This window comes from Sycon ciliatum, chromosome 7, assembly GCF_964019385.1.
Source record: "Sycon ciliatum chromosome 7, ocSycCili1.1, whole genome shotgun sequence".
Lineage (NCBI taxonomy): Eukaryota > Metazoa > Porifera > Calcarea > Leucosolenida > Sycettidae > Sycon > Sycon ciliatum.
The window spans coordinates 13,433,231-13,450,730 of NC_088649.1; the positions used below are offsets into that span (position 1 = coordinate 13,433,231).

Consider the following 17,500-nt stretch of genomic DNA (forward strand, 5'->3'; position numbering starts at 1 on the left):
GGCTCGTGACTGACAAGCTCTGCCTCCAGAGTCTGCAGGGTGCACGCCAACAGAAATAGAACAACAAAAATTCACAGGGTTCGCTTGAGGCTCGGTTGGACTGAGTTTTCAGCATCTGTAGGAACACCACCACTCTGCAAAGATAGAAGGCGCAGATGCAGTTCCTAAAGCGGTGTACTACAACAAGTAGATCAGCCCACCAGCAAAGTCTCTTACTGGAGATGGTGCCATCGTGAGAATAAAGAATTCAAATTCAAAAGTCACAAAGACTACAGTGTAAGATTCTGAAAGACAAAGTGGAGAGTATCATTTTTGAAGAAATGCACAGCCTTGAGCGGATTGAAGTGGAGTCAAGATCCGGATCCACTATTTCCGCATGCTTCGACTAGCATAGTATTTCATACACAAATGTGTGAGGTAGCGTGGCCGAGTGGTCTAAGGCGCTGGATTAAGGCTCCAGTCTCTCCGGAGGCGTGGGTTCGAATCCCACCGCTGCCAACCAACTTTTTGTTTTTGTTCTTTGCAGTCTTTTGTGGACGCATAAGTAGCAATGTGACGGGAAAGGAAGCAAGCAAGTTTCCATAGTGTAGCGGTTATCACGTTCGCCTAACACGCGAAAGGTCCCCGGTTCGATCCCGGGTGGAAACAGCCATTTCTTTTGGCAGTTCAGAGTCAGAGAGCACTTTGTTACAGCACAGGCATAATACCAAGAGTGTGTAGAATATGGGACAAGTTTTTGGCCCAAGCAGAAGTTTTGTTGGCGTCCACTTTTTCCGGAGGATCATGAATCATCAAGTACAGAGTTCCCAGACTTTCCGCTTCTGCAAGTGTCCCATTCCAGCTGCCCAGTAAAGCTTTTTTGTACTGCTTCTCTGTCAAGGGGGTGACTCAAACTCAAAGCTGCTGGATATTTTACCAATTAAAATTTTAATTTTCACAATTGGTCGAATCTGCAGCGGAATTCCACACTCTTGTTTTCCACCTACAGCTATATATGGTAGCTTAAGAAAGTGTTTGATACACCTGAGTGTACAGCCTTATATATGCAAGGAGAGAAGAGCAAAGAAAGCTGTTTTGCTGTTGCTGCTGGACATCAATTACCGTCTCGAACAGCTATAAAGCAATGAAGCCTTATTTTGCCCTTCGCTCTTTATTATGTAAACTTTTGTTTTAGTGCCCCTGGCGACATGTCACACTCCCTGCCTGAGCAGGCAACTGGGTGCGGACCAAACAATCAAAATCCCATCGTATTCCATTGAGAGGGTTTTTGTTGATTTCATGCCTTCGTTGCTGTCACGATTGGAAAGAATTGCTATGCCTCATCACAATATTGACAACTGACTTCGAGTTCTGTTACAAGAACAAGCTTACACAAACTCCATTTCCAGTATGATTAGTCAGCGTCTTTCATGACCTCATGGCATGGGTAGGATGTGCAGGGTAGCGTGGCCGAGTGGTCTAAGGCGCTGGATTAAGGCTCCAGTCTCTCCGGAGGCGTGGGTTCGAATCCCACCGCTGCCAACCAATATTTTTTAATAAATCTGGCTTTTTAATTTTGGACTGACTGCATGTAGAATATAGGGTGTGATTCTTGAGAGCAAACACAGGGACCATTTTACTTGGGGTTAGCTTTCTTTTTTCCTCTGGCTCCACCAGAGAATTAAATTGATTCGAATTTGAAAACACCTGTTCTTGATTCGTCCGCATACAGACACGAGCTAATTCCAGGTGCATGATCTTCAGTTCCGTACGAAAGTGTATTTCGGACACTAGGGAAATTATGATGCGTGGTTTTCCACAGCGCGCTGGTGTAGCTGCAGGATATAATGAAGGCAGCGCGCCGAGACATCTGCCCAATACGAAAGTTATCACAGTTGCACACTCTTGGTGTTGGTGATGTACTCTTCTTACAAGGCTGCCTCTGTCTTTGTAACAACTGATCCAACCTGTTCTGTCTACCAACCCTTTAGATTTTTGAATTGTGTGAAATGAAAAAAGGGAAAAAGGAAAATGACAAGCAGACATAACCTGCGCCGATTGAAGAAAAGAAGAAAAACAAAGGCTGTTTCCACCCGGGATCGAACCGGGGACCTTTCGCGTGTTAGGCGAACGTGATAACCGCTACACTATGGAAACTCAGCTGAGCTTTCATGTTCCCCGTATCATCCTTCAGGCAGCAGGGAGGCAGATTACACAGTTCATGAAAGTGGGCAAAAAGTCATTTCGAGTAGCGTGATATATTTCGAAACAAGTGAACTGAGGATCATGTGGTTTGGTTTCGGCTTAAGGTAATGTTCGTACACAAATTTTCTAGGTGCCGCTAGGGTTTGAGGTACTAGTACTACAGTCGTCCCTCTCTAATCCAGCACTTGTTTATCCAGCACCCTTGCAAACCAGCACACTTTCTGGCAAAAACGGATTTTTTCAGTTCATTTTCTACGCTTTAATCCGGCACTTGAATTCCGCCTCCGGCAGCGATTTTCTGCAACAAATCACTCAAACTGTACATAATTTGATCTTCTAATCCAGCAGTTGTACATCGCATACCGTACCGGTGCCAATATCCTATGCCAGTGCATAGGATATTCCCAAGTGTATGTTATAGACACGGCATGTTACAGACATGCATTCCACAAACTTGTGACAAAGTACTTGGATTGACACAGAAAAATCCCTACATTTTGACGTACGACACAAACATGTACGTTACTAGGTGAGCCGGGTGGGAGGGCAGGATTTGATAATCCAGCACCCTTGTTTATCCGGCAGAAAATGCCGTTGCAAAAGGTGCCGGATTAGAGAGGGACGACTGTACTAGTAAACGTATTCGCTTGGTACAAGTAGTCGTGTATAACCTTCAAAAAAGAGACAGGAGCAAACAGCTAGCTGTAGGGTTCTTCCAGGCCTCCAGCTGGAAGAGTTTGAGGATGTCAGAAATGGCATGTAGTTTCTCAAAAGCCAGCTAGAACACTATTCCAAGAAGTGGTGGTGACTGTTCAGCTATCCCAAAATGAAAGAGGTTTACGTGAGTTCACTCTGCACGGTGAAGGAGCACGTACCGACCAAGGCAAGATAGCAATGACCAACCTGCATGTTCAACCTGTCGCAGGCAGTGCTTCTGATGAAAAGAAAAAGAAAAAAATTGGCTGTTTCCACCCGGGATCGAACCGGGGACCTTTCGCGTGTTAGGCGAACGTGATAACCGCTACACTATGGAAACTCAGCTGAGCTTTCGTGTTCGCCTTATCATCTTTCAGGTAGGGCCATAGCAGAATTCACTGCCCTAATCAAGAACCGCATTCTCTTTCTGGCTGGGGATTGGATAACTGACAGCAAAGCTGCTATTGCGTGCGTGCAATGACGTAATTTGTGCCGTAAACACCTCACACAGCCACCTGGGCATGGTCGTCTGGGGGGTGTTGAACAGTTCATTGCTGATCCCAGTGTACTCACATGCATTACTCATACCTCCCGTATTTGGCAATGCGCAATGAGCTTATTGTGTGCGTGCATGTGAGCACATGTGTGCTGGCGCGAGTGTGTGCATACGTGCATGCTGGCGCGAGTGTGTGCATACGTGCATGCTGGCGCGAGTGTGTGCATACGTGCGTGCTGGCGCGAATGTGTGCATACGTGCGTGCTGGCGCGAGTGTGTGCATACGTGCATGCTGGCGCGAGTGTGTGCATACGTGCATGCTGGCGCGAGTGTGTGCATACGTGCATGCTGGCGCGGGCGTGTGCATACGTGCATGCTGGCGCGAGTGTGTGCATACGTGCATGCTGGCGCGAGTGTGTGCATACATGCATGCTGGCGCGAGTGTGTGCATACATGCATGCTGGCGCGAGTGTGTGCATACATGCATGCTGGCGCGAGTGTGTGCATACGTGCATGCTGGCGCGAGTGTGTGCATACGTGCATGCTGGCGCGAGTGTGTGCATACGTGCGTGCTGGCGCGAGTGTGTGCATACGTGCGTGCTGGCGCGAGTGTGTGCATACATGCATGCTGGCGCGAGTGTGTGCATACATGCATGCTGGCGCGAGTGTGTGCATACATGCATGCTGGCGCGAGTGTGTGCATACATGCATGCTGGCGCGAGTGTGTGCATACATGCATGCTGGCGCGAGTGTGTGCATACATGCATGCTGGCGCGAGTGTGTGCATACATGCATGCTGGCGCGAGTGTGTGCATACGTGCATGCTGGCGCGAGTGTGTGCATACGTGCATGCTGGCGCGAGTGTGTGCATACGTGCATGCTGGCGCGAGTGTGTGCATACATGCATGCTGGCGCGAGTGTGTGCATACATGCATGCTGGCGCGAGTGTGTGCATACATGCATGCTGGCGCGAGTGTGTGCATACGTGCATGCTGGCGCGAGTGTGTGCATACGTGCATGCTGGCGCGAGTGTGTGCATACGTGCATGCTGGCGCGAGTGTGTGCATACGTGCATGCTGGCGCGAGTGTGTGCATACGTGCATGCTGGCGCGAGTGTGTGCATACGTGCATGCTGGCGCGAGTGTGTGCATACGTGCATGCTGGCGCGAGTGTGTGCATACGTGCATGCTGGCGCGAGTGTGTGCATACGTGCATGCTGGCGCGAGTGTGTGCATACGTGCATGCTGGCGCGAGTGTGTGCATACGTGCATGCTGGCGCGAGTGTGTGCATACGTGCATGCTGGCGCGAGTGTGTGCATACGTGCATGCTGGCGCGAGTGTGTGCATACGTGCATGCTGGCGCGAGTGTGTGCATACGTGCATGCTGGCGCGAGTGTGTGCATACGTGCATGCTGGCGCGAGTGTGTGCATACGTGCATGCTGGCGCGAGTGTGTGCATACGTGCATGCTGGCGCGAGTGTGTGCATACGTGCATGCTGGCGCGAGTGTGTGCATACGTGCATGCTGGCGCGAGTGTGTGCATACGTGCATGCTGGCGCGAGTGTGTGCATACGTGCATGCTGGCGCGAGTGTGTGCATACGTGCATGCTGGCGCGAGTGTGTGCATACGTGCATGCTGGCGCGAGTGTGTGCATACGTGCATGCTGGCGCGAGTGTGTGCATACGTGCATGCTGGCGCGAGTGTGTGCATACGTGCATGCTGGCGCGAGTGTGTGCATACGTGCATGCTGGCGCGAGTGTGTGCATACGTGCATGCTGGCGCGAGTGTGTGCATACGTGCATGCTGGCGCGAGTGTGTGCATACGTGCATGCTGGCGCGAGTGTGTGCATACGTGCATGCTGGCGCGAGTGTGTGCATACGTGCATGCTGGCGCGAGTGTGTGCATACGTGCATGCTGGCGCGAGTGTGTGCATACGTGCATGCTGGCGCGAGTGTGTGCATACGTGCATGCTGGCGCGAGTGTGTGCATACGTGCATGCTGGCGCGAGTGTGTGCATACGTGCATGCTGGCGCGAGTGTGTGCATACGTGCATGCTGGCGCGAGTGTGTGCATACGTGCATGCTGGCGCGAGTGTGTGCATACGTGCATGCTGGCGCGAGTGTGTGCATACGTGCATGCTGGCGCGAGTGTGTGCATACGTGCATGCTGGCGCGAGTGTGTGCATACGTGCATGCTGGCGCGAGTGTGTGCATACGTGCATGCTGGCGCGAGTGTGTGCATACGTGCATGCTGGCGCGAGTGTGTGCATACGTGCATGCTGGCGCGAGTGTGTGCATACGTGCATGCTGGCGCGAGTGTGTGCATACGTGCATGCTGGCGCGAGTGTGTGCATACGTGCATGCTGGCGCGAGTGTGTGCATACGTGCATGCTGGCGCGAGTGTGTGCATACGTGCATGCTGGCGCGAGTGTGTGCATACGTGCATGCTGGCGCGAGTGTGTGCATACGTGCATGCTGGCGCGAGTGTGTGCATACGTGCATGCTGGCGCGAGTGTGTGCATACGTGCATGCTGGCGCGAGTGTGTGCATACGTGCATGCTGGCGCGAGTGTGTGCATACGTGCATGCTGGCGCGAGTGTGTGCATACGTGCATGCTGGCGCGAGTGTGTGCATACGTGCATGCTGGCGCGAGTGTGTGCATACGTGCATGCTGGCGCGAGTGTGTGCATACGTGCATGCTGGCGCGAGTGTGTGCATACGTGCATGCTGGCGCGAGTGTGTGCATACGTGCATGCTGGCGCGAGTGTGTGCATACGTGCATGCTGGCGCGAGTGTGTGCATACGTGCATGCTGGCGCGAGTGTGTGCATACGTGCATGCTGGCGCGAGTGTGTGCATACGTGCATGCTGGCGCGAGTGTGTGCATACGTGCATGCTGGCGCGAGTGTGTGCATACGTGCATGCTGGCGCGAGTGTGTGCATACGTGCATGCTGGCGCGAGTGTGTGCATACGTGCATGCTGGCGCGAGTGTGTGCATACGTGCATGCTGGCGCGAGTGTGTGCATACGTGCATGCTGGCGCGAGTGTGTGCATACGTGCATGCTGGCGCGAGTGTGTGCATACGTGCATGCTGGCGCGAGTGTGTGCATACGTGCATGCTGGCGCGAGTGTGTGCATACGTGCATGCTGGCGCGAGTGTGTGCATACGTGCATGCTGGCGCGAGTGTGTGCATACGTGCATGCTGGCGCGAGTGTGTGCATACGTGCATGCTGGCGCGAGTGTGTGCATACGTGCATGCTGGCGCGAGTGTGTGCATACGTGCATGCTGGCGCGAGTGTGTGCATACGTGCATGCTGGCGCGAGTGTGTGCATACGTGCATGCTGGCGCGAGTGTGTGCATACGTGCATGCTGGCGCGAGTGTGTGCATACGTGCATGCTGGCGCGAGTGTGTGCATACGTGCATGCTGGCGCGAGTGTGTGCATACGTGCATGCTGGCGCGAGTGTGTGCATACGTGCATGCTGGCGCGAGTGTGTGCATACGTGCATGCTGGCGCGAGTGTGTGCATACGTGCATGCTGGCGCGAGTGTGTGCATACGTGCATGCTGGCGCGAGTGTGTGCATACGTGCATGCTGGCGCGAGTGTGTGCATACGTGCATGCTGGCGCGAGTGTGTGCATACGTGCATGCTGGCGCGAGTGTGTGCATACGTGCATGCTGGCGCGAGTGTGTGCATACGTGCATGCTGGCGCGAGTGTGTGCATACGTGCATGCTGGCGCGAGTGTGTGCATACGTGCATGCTGGCGCGAGTGTGTGCATACGTGCATGCTGGCGCGAGTGTGTGCATACGTGCATGCTGGCGCGAGTGTGTGCATACGTGCATGCTGGCGCGAGTGTGTGCATACGTGCATGCTGGCGCGAGTGTGTGCATACGTGCATGCTGGCGCGAGTGTGTGCATACGTGCATGCTGGCGCGAGTGTGTGCATACGTGCATGCTGGCGCGAGTGTGTGCATACGTGCATGCTGGCGCGAGTGTGTGCATACGTGCATGCTGGCGCGAGTGTGTGCATACGTGCATGCTGGCGCGAGTGTGTGCATACGTGCATGCTGGCGCGAGTGTGTGCATACGTGCATGCTGGCGCGAGTGTGTGCATACGTGCATGCTGGCGCGAGTGTGTGCATACGTGCATGCTGGCGCGAGTGTGTGCATACGTGCATGCTGGCGCGAGTGTGTGCATACGTGCATGCTGGCGCGAGTGTGTGCATACGTGCATGCTGGCGCGAGTGTGTGCATACGTGCATGCTGGCGCGAGTGTGTGCATACGTGCATGCTGGCGCGAGTGTGTGCATACGTGCATGCTGGCGCGAGTGTGTGCATACGTGCATGCTGGCGCGAGTGTGTGCATACGTGCATGCTGGCGCGAGTGTGTGCATACGTGCATGCTGGCGCGAGTGTGTGCATACGTGCATGCTGGCGCGAGTGTGTGCATACGTGCATGCTGGCGCGAGTGTGTGCATACGTGCATGCTGGCGCGAGTGTGTGCATACGTGCATGCTGGCGCGAGTGTGTGCATACGTGCATGCTGGCGCGAGTGTGTGCATACGTGCATGCTGGCGCGAGTGTGTGCATACGTGCATGCTGGCGCGAGTGTGTGCATACGTGCATGCTGGCGCGAGTGTGTGCATACGTGCATGCTGGCGCGAGTGTGTGCATACGTGCATGCTGGCGCGAGTGTGTGCATACGTGCATGCTGGCGCGAGTGTGTGCATACGTGCATGCTGGCGCGAGTGTGTGCATACGTGCATGCTGGCGCGAGTGTGTGCATACGTGCATGCTGGCGCGAGTGTGTGCATACGTGCATGCTGGCGCGAGTGTGTGCATACGTGCATGCTGGCGCGAGTGTGTGCATACGTGCATGCTGGCGCGAGTGTGTGCATACGTGCATGCTGGCGCGAGTGTGTGCATACGTGCATGCTGGCGCGAGTGTGTGCATACGTGCATGCTGGCGCGAGTGTGTGCATACGTGCATGCTGGCGCGAGTGTGTGCATACGTGCATGCTGGCGCGAGTGTGTGCATACGTGCATGCTGGCGCGAGTGTGTGCATACGTGCATGCTGGCGCGAGTGTGTGCATACGTGCATGCTGGCGCGAGTGTGTGCATACGTGCATGCTGGCGCGAGTGTGTGCATACGTGCATGCTGGCGCGAGTGTGTGCATACGTGCATGCTGGCGCGAGTGTGTGCATACGTGCATGCTGGCGCGAGTGTGTGCATACGTGCATGCTGGCGCGAGTGTGTGCATACGTGCATGCTGGCGCGAGTGTGTGCATACGTGCATGCTGGCGCGAGTGTGTGCATACGTGCATGCTGGCGCGAGTGTGTGCATACGTGCATGCTGGCGCGAGTGTGTGCATACGTGCATGCTGGCGCGAGTGTGTGCATACGTGCATGCTGGCGCGAGTGTGTGCATACATCACAGCGGTACACTACCAGCAATCTTACCGCATGTGTTTTACTCAGCTTCTGCACACCCAGCAGGTTCTGACCCAGGTCGGACGACGACGCGATCGGCTCTCGCTCTCGAACCCAGGCCGCTTCGTCAGCCAGATCGCGATAGAACAAGTAGAGGCAGAGGGAGTCGTCGAGTTGCTTGCGACGCCGAGCCAGCGGTATCTCCAGATTGCAGTATCTGTACAGGGTGGATACAAAGCCAGAATGTCACGTGAATACCATATTTTCCGGAGTATAAGCCGCACTTTGAACACTCAAAATTCACCCCAAAAGGGGGGGGGGGCTTATACTCCAATGATCAAGTTAACGGTGGTAAATAGGATAGATGACTATATTCCGTGACAAAAACGGGGGGGGGGGGGGGGGTATACTCGAGTGTGGCTTATACTCTGGAAAATACGGTAGATGAGGTTTCATTGCCCTGTCATGTAACGGTGTGGGGTAAAAACTACTAAAAAATAACATGCAGGGTCCTGAAAGAAGTAAGTTACTTTGTATCCGATGCAACACCAGTATGCTACATCCAGGCTACTTTAGGCTGTACAAGCGGAGAGCTAGAGCCCGTTTACCGGTAGTTAGAAGCAGGGAGTCGTAAATGTTTTTACGACTCCCGAGGTATATTATGCATCAGCTTGGCGCAACTAGGATGCCCAAAAAAAGAGAAAAAAAGAGAGAGCAGGCAGCAGAGAGCAGAGAGTAGGGAGCAGGGAGCAGAGAGCAGACAGCAGACAGCAGATACTAGACAACAGACAGCAGGGACACCAGAGACAGCAGAGAACAGAGAACAGAGAGCAGAGGGCAGAGAGCAGACACTAGACAACAGCAGAGCAGAGAGCAGAGTCTTACTTTTCCACCAGTGCTCTGGACTTGTCCTCGATCTGCTCAATCTGGAAGTGACCGTTGTCGTGGAATGTGCGTGCTTGTGCACTGATGTCATCCACACGGTCCTGATGAGCTGCCACGTCAGATTCCAGCAACTACAGGTACGGGATAAGAGCCAGAAGGTGTGCATCTAATCATACATCGACTTAAAGTAGAAGCAGAGTTCACACATCCGCGTTACGTTTGCACATCCGCTTTACCATCGGCTAGACAGTTGTGTTGAGAAACACACACACACACTCGTGAATGGAAATGCCCGCATCAACAAAATCAGATACACTGTATGCACATGTTCTGGGACTGGTGATGATGGATGGCTGCATTCGGGCACACGGACTGTATTGGGGAGAGGGACGGCAACTAGGGTGGCCCGGGAATGCGTCTCAAAGATCGTTGTACAACTGTCACCAGCCTAGAGGGGCAACAAGTTACAGTAAAAACCTGCCCTAACCGGTGCAGCGGAAACTGTCCCGATATGACAGGACTCTGTTTGGTCCAGGGGTGCCCGTTCGATTCACATCATGTTGGCGCATGACAATTTGTCCGGTCAATACAGGATTCCGCTTGGCACGGGTCCGGTCAATACAGGATTCCGCTTGGCACGGGTCCGGCAAACACAGATTTTACTCTACTAGCATCATTTCCTTTGCCACATTCACGTATTAGCAATCTAGGGAGGGGGATCATCAAATACACCGTATGAATTGAAGATTACTATCCTTATTGAAGCTCACTATCCCATAAAAAGTCCACCATCCCGTATAAAGTCTGTTATCCCGTAAGAAGTCCACCGTCCCGCTTAAAGTCTGTTACTCCATATGTAGTCCACACTGTTCTCTGTGACTGACCTGGTAGTTCTTGAGCAGTTCATTGACGCTGGGCAGGTCTTTGCCAATGTCCTCCGATGCCAGCGCTTGCTCGGTCTCATCCAGCCATCGCTCAATATCCTCGCAGTTGCGGTTGAACAGACGCTGCTGCCAGGCCTCTTGTAGCTTGGAGGCCTGGTTGTACAGAGGTTAGAAAGCAATAATAATAAGAAGAAGACTGCATATTATCTTGTTACAGTCGTGGATAGTTGCTTCATCATTCGTTTCCATGTGATTTCTTCTGTTTAGAAGAAGAACAATAAAACTGCGAACGTTACCATTTGAAGAAGAACAGCTTGTATATTACTCGGAATTGAGCTCTACGCATCTGTGAGTGAAAGGGTTCCATTCATGTCTGTTTTGGCTAAGACAAAGGCTTCAGAAAAAGTGATGTTGGTTTTCCTCAGATCCTGTTTCATAAAAAAGTAATCCCAGGCATAAATAATGGCATCACAGCCAAAGCTGAAGAAAAGACATTGCCTCCATTATGTCCGTGAGATGTGTAAGTTTTGTATTGGCTGAAAAAGAGATGAAAAGATATCAGAAAAAAAAGTTGGGTCTGTCCGGGATTTGAACCCGGGACCTCTCGCACCCTAAGCGAGAATCATACCCCTAGACCAACAGACCAACCACATGACATCTACTGCCCAAATTCCTCACAATCATGTGAACACATCGTCGTGTTGCACCAAACTTGAACAATGACTTGGGTTTCATGTGAAATTAACTTGCTTCCTCGCATTCTAACCCACTCCCTCGTACCCTCCCTCCTGCAGTCTCTCTCTCTTTCTCTCCCTCTCTCCCTCCCTCTCACTCACTCACTCACTCACTCACTCACTCTCACTCTCACTCTCACAATCACTCACAGGCACACAGGCACACACGCACACGCATACCCTCACTAAATTACCCATTTATAGAAGAAAACATGATCCATACCTTGTCTGAAGATTTCTCACTAAGGAGATCCCACTGCTGCTGCAGATAGTCCACTGCCGTCTCCATCTCATCCGAGGCGTAGTGGCCTTCGTCCACCAATGTTGTACAGGTCTGCCAAAATGCAAGTGTGCAAGTACGCACGCACACACGCGCGCACACAAACACACACACACACACACACACGTGTGAGCACATGCGCCCGCACGCCCGTGCGCGCACACACACACACACGCACGCACACACACACACACACCTTAAACCTTGAACTTGCCCATTGCCCATTGCCAAAGGCAATGATAGCGAAAGGACTAATTTGGCTGCAACAGGCAGAAAGGTTCATGGCGCATGTGGTCGCACACACACAAGTGCATACATGCACACAGTCTCACCTTGGCTATCATATCTACACGCGCCCGATTAGCGGTGAGCTCAGCCTCAAACGCCTGGTGTTTCTGCAGCTTGGCTAGAAGATTGGTGGGGTCGCGGTATGATTCGTCGGAGGCAGTCTGCAGCTTACCAACAATCCACATCTCCATCTGAACAAAGAGAGGGAAGAGACATGGAGCAGCTACAGATTCAGCCTAGCTCTAATCTGATGCCAAAACAATATGTTTCACAGCCGCAGTTGCACACTGGTAGCTCATCTTGACCACTGTCTCATCCACAGGCACGTAGACCGCATGGGGCACGGGGTGCACACGTGCACCTTCCTAAAATTGTTGACCTACATGTAAGTTCAGCATGCACATAATAACCATGAATGATATGCACCAGCCATCCTACACATATGCGGTCGTGCACCCCCCCCCCTCCCCCCCCCTAAAAGAGGGACCAGCTATGCCCCTACATCCATGTCCTAATACGGCTGGTGGGGCACACAGTTGTGAATCGTGCTCAAAATTTTCATGACCGTATTTTTCGGTTATAAGTCCACCTTTTGTGATCAAGAACCTAATTGCAAAAGAGGCAATCGACTTACGCCCGGGGTTCAACCGCTATTGGCCATATTGAATTACTGATATTGAACCAGCATATCGAGGCCCAGACAGTGGGGTCGACTCATACCAGGCAACACACGGCATACCTATGCATGACAAGCCTCGGCAGTGCTAAATAGTGTGTGTGTGTGTACCAAGAAAAAACTTGATCTGTTACTGAGAACCATTCATGTCCCAATAAACCTCTTACCGGCATGCAGAACTGCACACTTTGTTTCATAGAGAACACTTCGTAGTCATCCAACTTTCGTAAATGCCATCGATCGGGCCGCGGGGGGGGGGGGGGGTTACTACGTACATGCATACAGTACTAACGTACAGTGAGTGTGACATATGTTAGTATCAAAGAGTTTCAATTTTGTAAGTGGCGGGAACCCTACGAAACAACGACGAAATATATTGATTTAGAGTAGGGGGAAACAATTATACCGAATACTCGAGTACTCGCTCGGTTTTTTCAAAAATAATCGTACTCGGAATAAATCAGAGTACTCGTTCATACATGGTACATGCGTTTACCACCGAAATCTGCAGTTTCAGAGCAGCAGTCGGCAGATATTGATGTGCAGACTGTGTGGTGAACATTTGTTCATGAGTAGAGAGAGCCCAAATGACCCACCAACCAATATACCCGAGAAAAATGACTGCTACTTGATTCAACCAGGGTTGCATCATGTGATTGTAAGGCACTTGGTGTGCAATTTTTAGGAGATGAAGAATACTCGAATACTCGAATATTCGATCGGAGAAAATCAGAGTACTCGAACTCGGGATCTCAGTGCCAACTTTCACCCCTAATTTAGAGTAATACATGTAAGGCTATCTATCCAGTGTCCACTCACCTCGTGCGTGTCCCGCAAGAACTGCTGCAGTTGGTAGGAGCTGTTCAGCTTGTCACGACGTAGCTGAGCTAGATCTTGTAGCTTGGTAAATCTGGACAGAGGCACAAAACAAAAGACAAGAGACTCTAGCTTGAAGTGGGCCTTCAATCTACCACAAACTTACAACTCCAAGGGAAAGTAATCATCCATGGACAAAAAAAATTGGCTGTTTCCACCCGGGATCGAACCGGGGACCTTTCGCGTGTTAGGCGAACGTGATAACCGCTACACTATGGAAACTTGCTTGTAAACATCCCTGCCCCACACACTCACTATATTTCCAGCACTGATCGGCCGCAAAGAAGAAAAAAAGTTGGTTGGCAGCGGTGGGATTCGAACCCACGCCTCCGGAGAGACTGGAGCCTTAATCCAGCGCCTTAGACCACTCGGCCACGCTACCTCACACATTTGTACGTGAAATAGTATGCTAGTCGAAGGATGCAGAATTGCAGATATAGTGAGTGGATCTTGCGCATTCTTGTGACAGCATTCCAAAAAATGGTGGCCGCTGCTTTGGCGATACCTTCCCGATAAGGCATGGGGTTTCTTTCCTTTCTGGACACCAACAGATATAATTATGAAAGAGCATAAACGCTGCAAATGGAATATGTGGGCATTTGATTGTTAGAAGTTTCCAGGCTGATTGGTCCAGCTCTACCGGGAGGGAGTTTGCAAGAGCTCATAGAGAAGGATATGTAACTCTGGTACCCGTCTGGGTGTTTGGGGGGGGGGGGGGGGGGGGGGGGGCTGATGTCAGCTTTTCCAGCAATCTTGAGTCATTCCTTGCCCAAGGTTTGCACTACATAACACCCCGAGTATGCGACATTTGGGTGGCAACTGGTAAGGTGTGGTAGCGGTGGTGGCGGTCGGTACTGCTGCTGTGTCTCGTAAAGTAACTTTTTACAAAACACTCCACTGTGGACCAAACATACACAGCTTGGTCGCATACTCTTGCTCATGTCTTTGCAACCCCAAGCAACAAAACAACTGTCGAACGGCAGACTGCCAAAAATGTATGGCTGTTTCCACCCGGGATCGAACCGGGGACCTTTCGCGTGTTAGGCGAACGTGATAACCGCTACACTATGGAAACTTGCACGTCATCCTCCCTCCCAGATGCCGTCCTATCTTTATGCAGCCATGCAACACCGAAGAAAAAAAAGTTGATTGGCAGCGGTGGGATTCGAACCCACGCCTCCGGAGAGACTGGAGCCTAAATCCAGCGCCTTAGACCACTCGGCCACGCTACCATACACATTATCTACAATCGAAGCGCATGCACACGTATGTAAAATTAATAAGACGAGACAAATTGTAAGACCACATAATGATAATTTTCAAATTTTTCACAGAAGGACAAAGTTTAGCAATGACCAACCCCTGAAGCAAAAACATGTCAACTTGAAACCTGCCTAGTACAGAATGGTTTTTTCGACAAACAAAAATTGCCCTCAGCCCATCCCCGCAACCCATCCAATTCTGTGAGAAAGATCTATTGCTATAGACTGCCCAGCTGCGCGTGCAACAGTAACTGTTGGATAACAGACTTCCGACTTGACTGGATGTTCGGATTCGTAGCCACCCAGCTTTCAACATGCAGCAATGGATAGTGATAAGTTTGCAATGAGCCTGTCAGTCTCAAGGAACCATGCCGCCAAGTGTACAACCACAACGGCCGTATCCAGTACATCCACTCACAAACTGGACATGAGTGCCCGGGTGCTGCCAGTGTGCTGGAAAATGACAGAGGTTTCCAAAGATGATTCGTGTTTGCTAGCTTTTCCACAGCATCACAACGACTTGCACGACCCGCAGCATCACATGGACTTTAACCACCCACAACATCACATCAACTTGAGCAATATGCTGCTATTGCGAAGATTCTGGTGGTACCATGAAGTGGGAAACCTTTGTGATCTGGAATCGTCTGCGATTTTCACGATGGGTGTGAAATTGCGAAAGTAAGCCTGCGCGAAGAGCAGAACTGTAGAAGTAGAACTGGTGCAAATTGCAAACCCGTCCAGGTGCAAATTGATCTGTGCACGCAACTCGCAAACTAAAATCGGCGCAAACGTTTCCCAGTTTATGGTACTCCAGGGCTTCATAATGTTGTGATTTTTGCGCGTGCGTATGTTTGTGTGAAGAGCCGTACTGAGCTGAGCGCTGCAGCATGAGAACTAACAGCGGTTGCTATTAGAGAGGTTCCGGAGTACGATTTTTCGTGCCAAAATCCGTAGAGGCGCTACGGATTTTTTATACGTCGTTTTCGAGCAGTGAAATGCTCCGGAGTACGGAACTTATGTGTTTGCCGCCATTGCCTAGGTTACGATCGCAAGCACGTCACATTCCCGCGCTATGCCTTTTTATTTTGAAAATTTGTACCGAAATCAAATCTTCCTGCCGAATCGATGTTTCTCGTACCAAATTTGTACCCGAAAAATCTTTCTGCACTCGATGACGCAAAATTTCCATACGAAACATGGTTCGTATGAAAGCCCGTCCACACGGATTCTCCGTGCCGAAAAATCGTATGGAGCACGCCTCGAAAAAATCCGTAGAGCCCATACGGATTTTGGCACGGAAAACCGTACCCCTGAACCTCTCTATTCTCTTCAGTTTCGTACTCTTGTTTGTTCTGTGACCGTTCAGGGCAAGTGCTCATGGGGTCAAAAACTCAAACCATTGACAAAGTATATTTTTAAAAAAAATTAGCTGTTTCCACCCGGGATCGAACCGGGGACCTTTCGCGTGTTAGGCGAACGTGATAACCGCTACACTATGGAAACTTGCTTGATTCCTCTCCTACCAATATATCGCTATGTTCACTGTCACCACCGACAGCATTGAAAAAAAGAAAAAAAAGATGGTTGGCAGCGGTGGGATTCGAACCCACGCCTCCGGAGAGACTGGAGCCTTAATCCAGCGCCTTAGACCACTCGGCCACGCTACCCTACATGAAGACTGTTCTTCCATTTTCGAAAGTTGTAGACAACTGCAGAGCAATCCTGCCTTCATTTTCGTATTGAAAACACAAGGCTGTACCTTTCTCTCAGTGACAGGCAGTGGCAAGACACAATGGCTAAGAGTATGCAACTGTGATCTCCTTTCTATGTGAGAGATGCACGGCATGATGCCTTCAGTGCCGGTACACTGCACATCATACAGCCACCATGCACAAACTGCTACGGACCGTGGAAAAACAAACACCGCGCTTTCCCCTGTGCTTTGAAACTGACTTTTGTACGGAACTGCAATTCACGCACCGAAACATGGATATTGGGCCCTCAAACGAATCAACAGATGTGCTATGCACTGTGGAAAATCAAACGCCGCGCTTTCCCCTGTGCTTTGAAACCGACTTTTGTACGGAACTGCAGTTCACGCACCGAAACATGGATATCGGGCACTCGAACGAATCAACAGATGTGCTTGTATGAGAGATTGTGTGTTTGCGTGCATTAGTACAGGACGAGACGCATGCAGGCTACGCACTGAAGCGGCAGCATGCCACACACTGACCTACAAAAAGAAAAGAAAACTTCACGGTTCGCGTGAGATTCGGCTGGAGGCCAAGTTTTCCGCATCCGTAGGAACGCCACCGACATCAAGTATCAAGGCGCAGATACAGCTACAAGCACAGCTGTATACTGCACTCTTGATTATGAACTCTAGCCTCTACCCGGTTGGATGGCGGTAGAAATGGGCAGTGAAGTTTACATCAACCACACGACCGCACAAGAAAAGAAAAGAAATGCCAGTGCTATGCAAAAAAGTGTACCACTACACACATATTTGCAGGACCACGTTGAGTTCAAAGAAAAAAAGTCGGCTGGCAGCGGTGGGATTCGAACCCACGCCTCCGGAGAGACTGGAGCCTAAATCCAGCGCCTTAGACCACTCGGCCACGCTACCCAAGACAACAGTTCATGGTTTGGGAAGGAGATATGTGCATTAGATACACTCCATATTTAGAAAACATTGCATCTTCCACGTCCACACTCCACATGCACAGTCATGTTATGTCAGTCAGTTGATCATCCAGTCTGCAGTGCAGACTGCAGACTCTGTTGATCTGCAGACGA

General features: G+C 51.3%; 1 protein-coding gene and 13 non-coding genes across 14 annotated transcripts in view; 3 read left to right on the top strand and 11 right to left on the bottom strand.

The window, feature by feature from the left end:
* LOC135821038 (spectrin beta chain-like) overlaps positions 1–17,500 on the bottom strand; it is a 181,080-nt gene that overhangs the window by 29,539 nt on the left and 134,041 nt on the right. The window contains exons 65-71 of the mRNA XM_065334099.1: positions 13,380–13,470; positions 11,929–12,075; positions 11,540–11,650; positions 10,583–10,735; positions 9,699–9,829; positions 8,844–9,030; positions 1–32 (exon numbers count right to left, since the gene is read on the bottom strand). The exon at positions 1–32 is cut by the window's left edge and continues 169 nt beyond it. Coding sequence (XP_065190171.1) covers positions 1–32; positions 8,844–9,030; positions 9,699–9,829; positions 10,583–10,735; positions 11,540–11,650; positions 11,929–12,075; positions 13,380–13,470 — 852 coding nt within the window. The remainder of the gene's footprint in view (positions 33–8,843; positions 9,031–9,698; positions 9,830–10,582; positions 10,736–11,539; positions 11,651–11,928; positions 12,076–13,379; positions 13,471–17,500) is intronic.
* On the top strand, positions 417–498 carry Trnal-aag (transfer RNA leucine (anticodon AAG)). The gene has a single exon. It is a non-coding gene; the product is annotated as a tRNA-Leu (tRNA).
* Positions 576–648, top strand: Trnav-aac (transfer RNA valine (anticodon AAC)). Its single transcript has one exon. It is a non-coding gene; the product is annotated as a tRNA-Val (tRNA).
* Trnal-aag (transfer RNA leucine (anticodon AAG)) lies at positions 1,440–1,521 on the top strand. Its single transcript has one exon. It is a non-coding gene; the product is annotated as a tRNA-Leu (tRNA).
* On the bottom strand, positions 2,064–2,136 carry Trnav-aac (transfer RNA valine (anticodon AAC)). Its single transcript has one exon. It is a non-coding gene; the product is annotated as a tRNA-Val (tRNA).
* On the bottom strand, positions 3,148–3,220 carry Trnav-aac (transfer RNA valine (anticodon AAC)). The gene has a single exon. It is a non-coding gene; the product is annotated as a tRNA-Val (tRNA).
* Positions 11,156–11,227, bottom strand: Trnap-agg (transfer RNA proline (anticodon AGG)). The gene has a single exon. It is a non-coding gene; the product is annotated as a tRNA-Pro (tRNA).
* Trnav-aac (transfer RNA valine (anticodon AAC)) lies at positions 13,586–13,658 on the bottom strand. Its single transcript has one exon. It is a non-coding gene; the product is annotated as a tRNA-Val (tRNA).
* Trnal-aag (transfer RNA leucine (anticodon AAG)) lies at positions 13,737–13,818 on the bottom strand. Its single transcript has one exon. It is a non-coding gene; the product is annotated as a tRNA-Leu (tRNA).
* Trnav-aac (transfer RNA valine (anticodon AAC)) lies at positions 14,439–14,511 on the bottom strand. Its single transcript has one exon. It is a non-coding gene; the product is annotated as a tRNA-Val (tRNA).
* Trnal-uag (transfer RNA leucine (anticodon UAG)) lies at positions 14,587–14,668 on the bottom strand. The gene has a single exon. It is a non-coding gene; the product is annotated as a tRNA-Leu (tRNA).
* On the bottom strand, positions 16,132–16,204 carry Trnav-aac (transfer RNA valine (anticodon AAC)). Its single transcript has one exon. It is a non-coding gene; the product is annotated as a tRNA-Val (tRNA).
* Trnal-aag (transfer RNA leucine (anticodon AAG)) lies at positions 16,287–16,368 on the bottom strand. The gene has a single exon. It is a non-coding gene; the product is annotated as a tRNA-Leu (tRNA).
* Trnal-uag (transfer RNA leucine (anticodon UAG)) lies at positions 17,249–17,330 on the bottom strand. The gene has a single exon. It is a non-coding gene; the product is annotated as a tRNA-Leu (tRNA).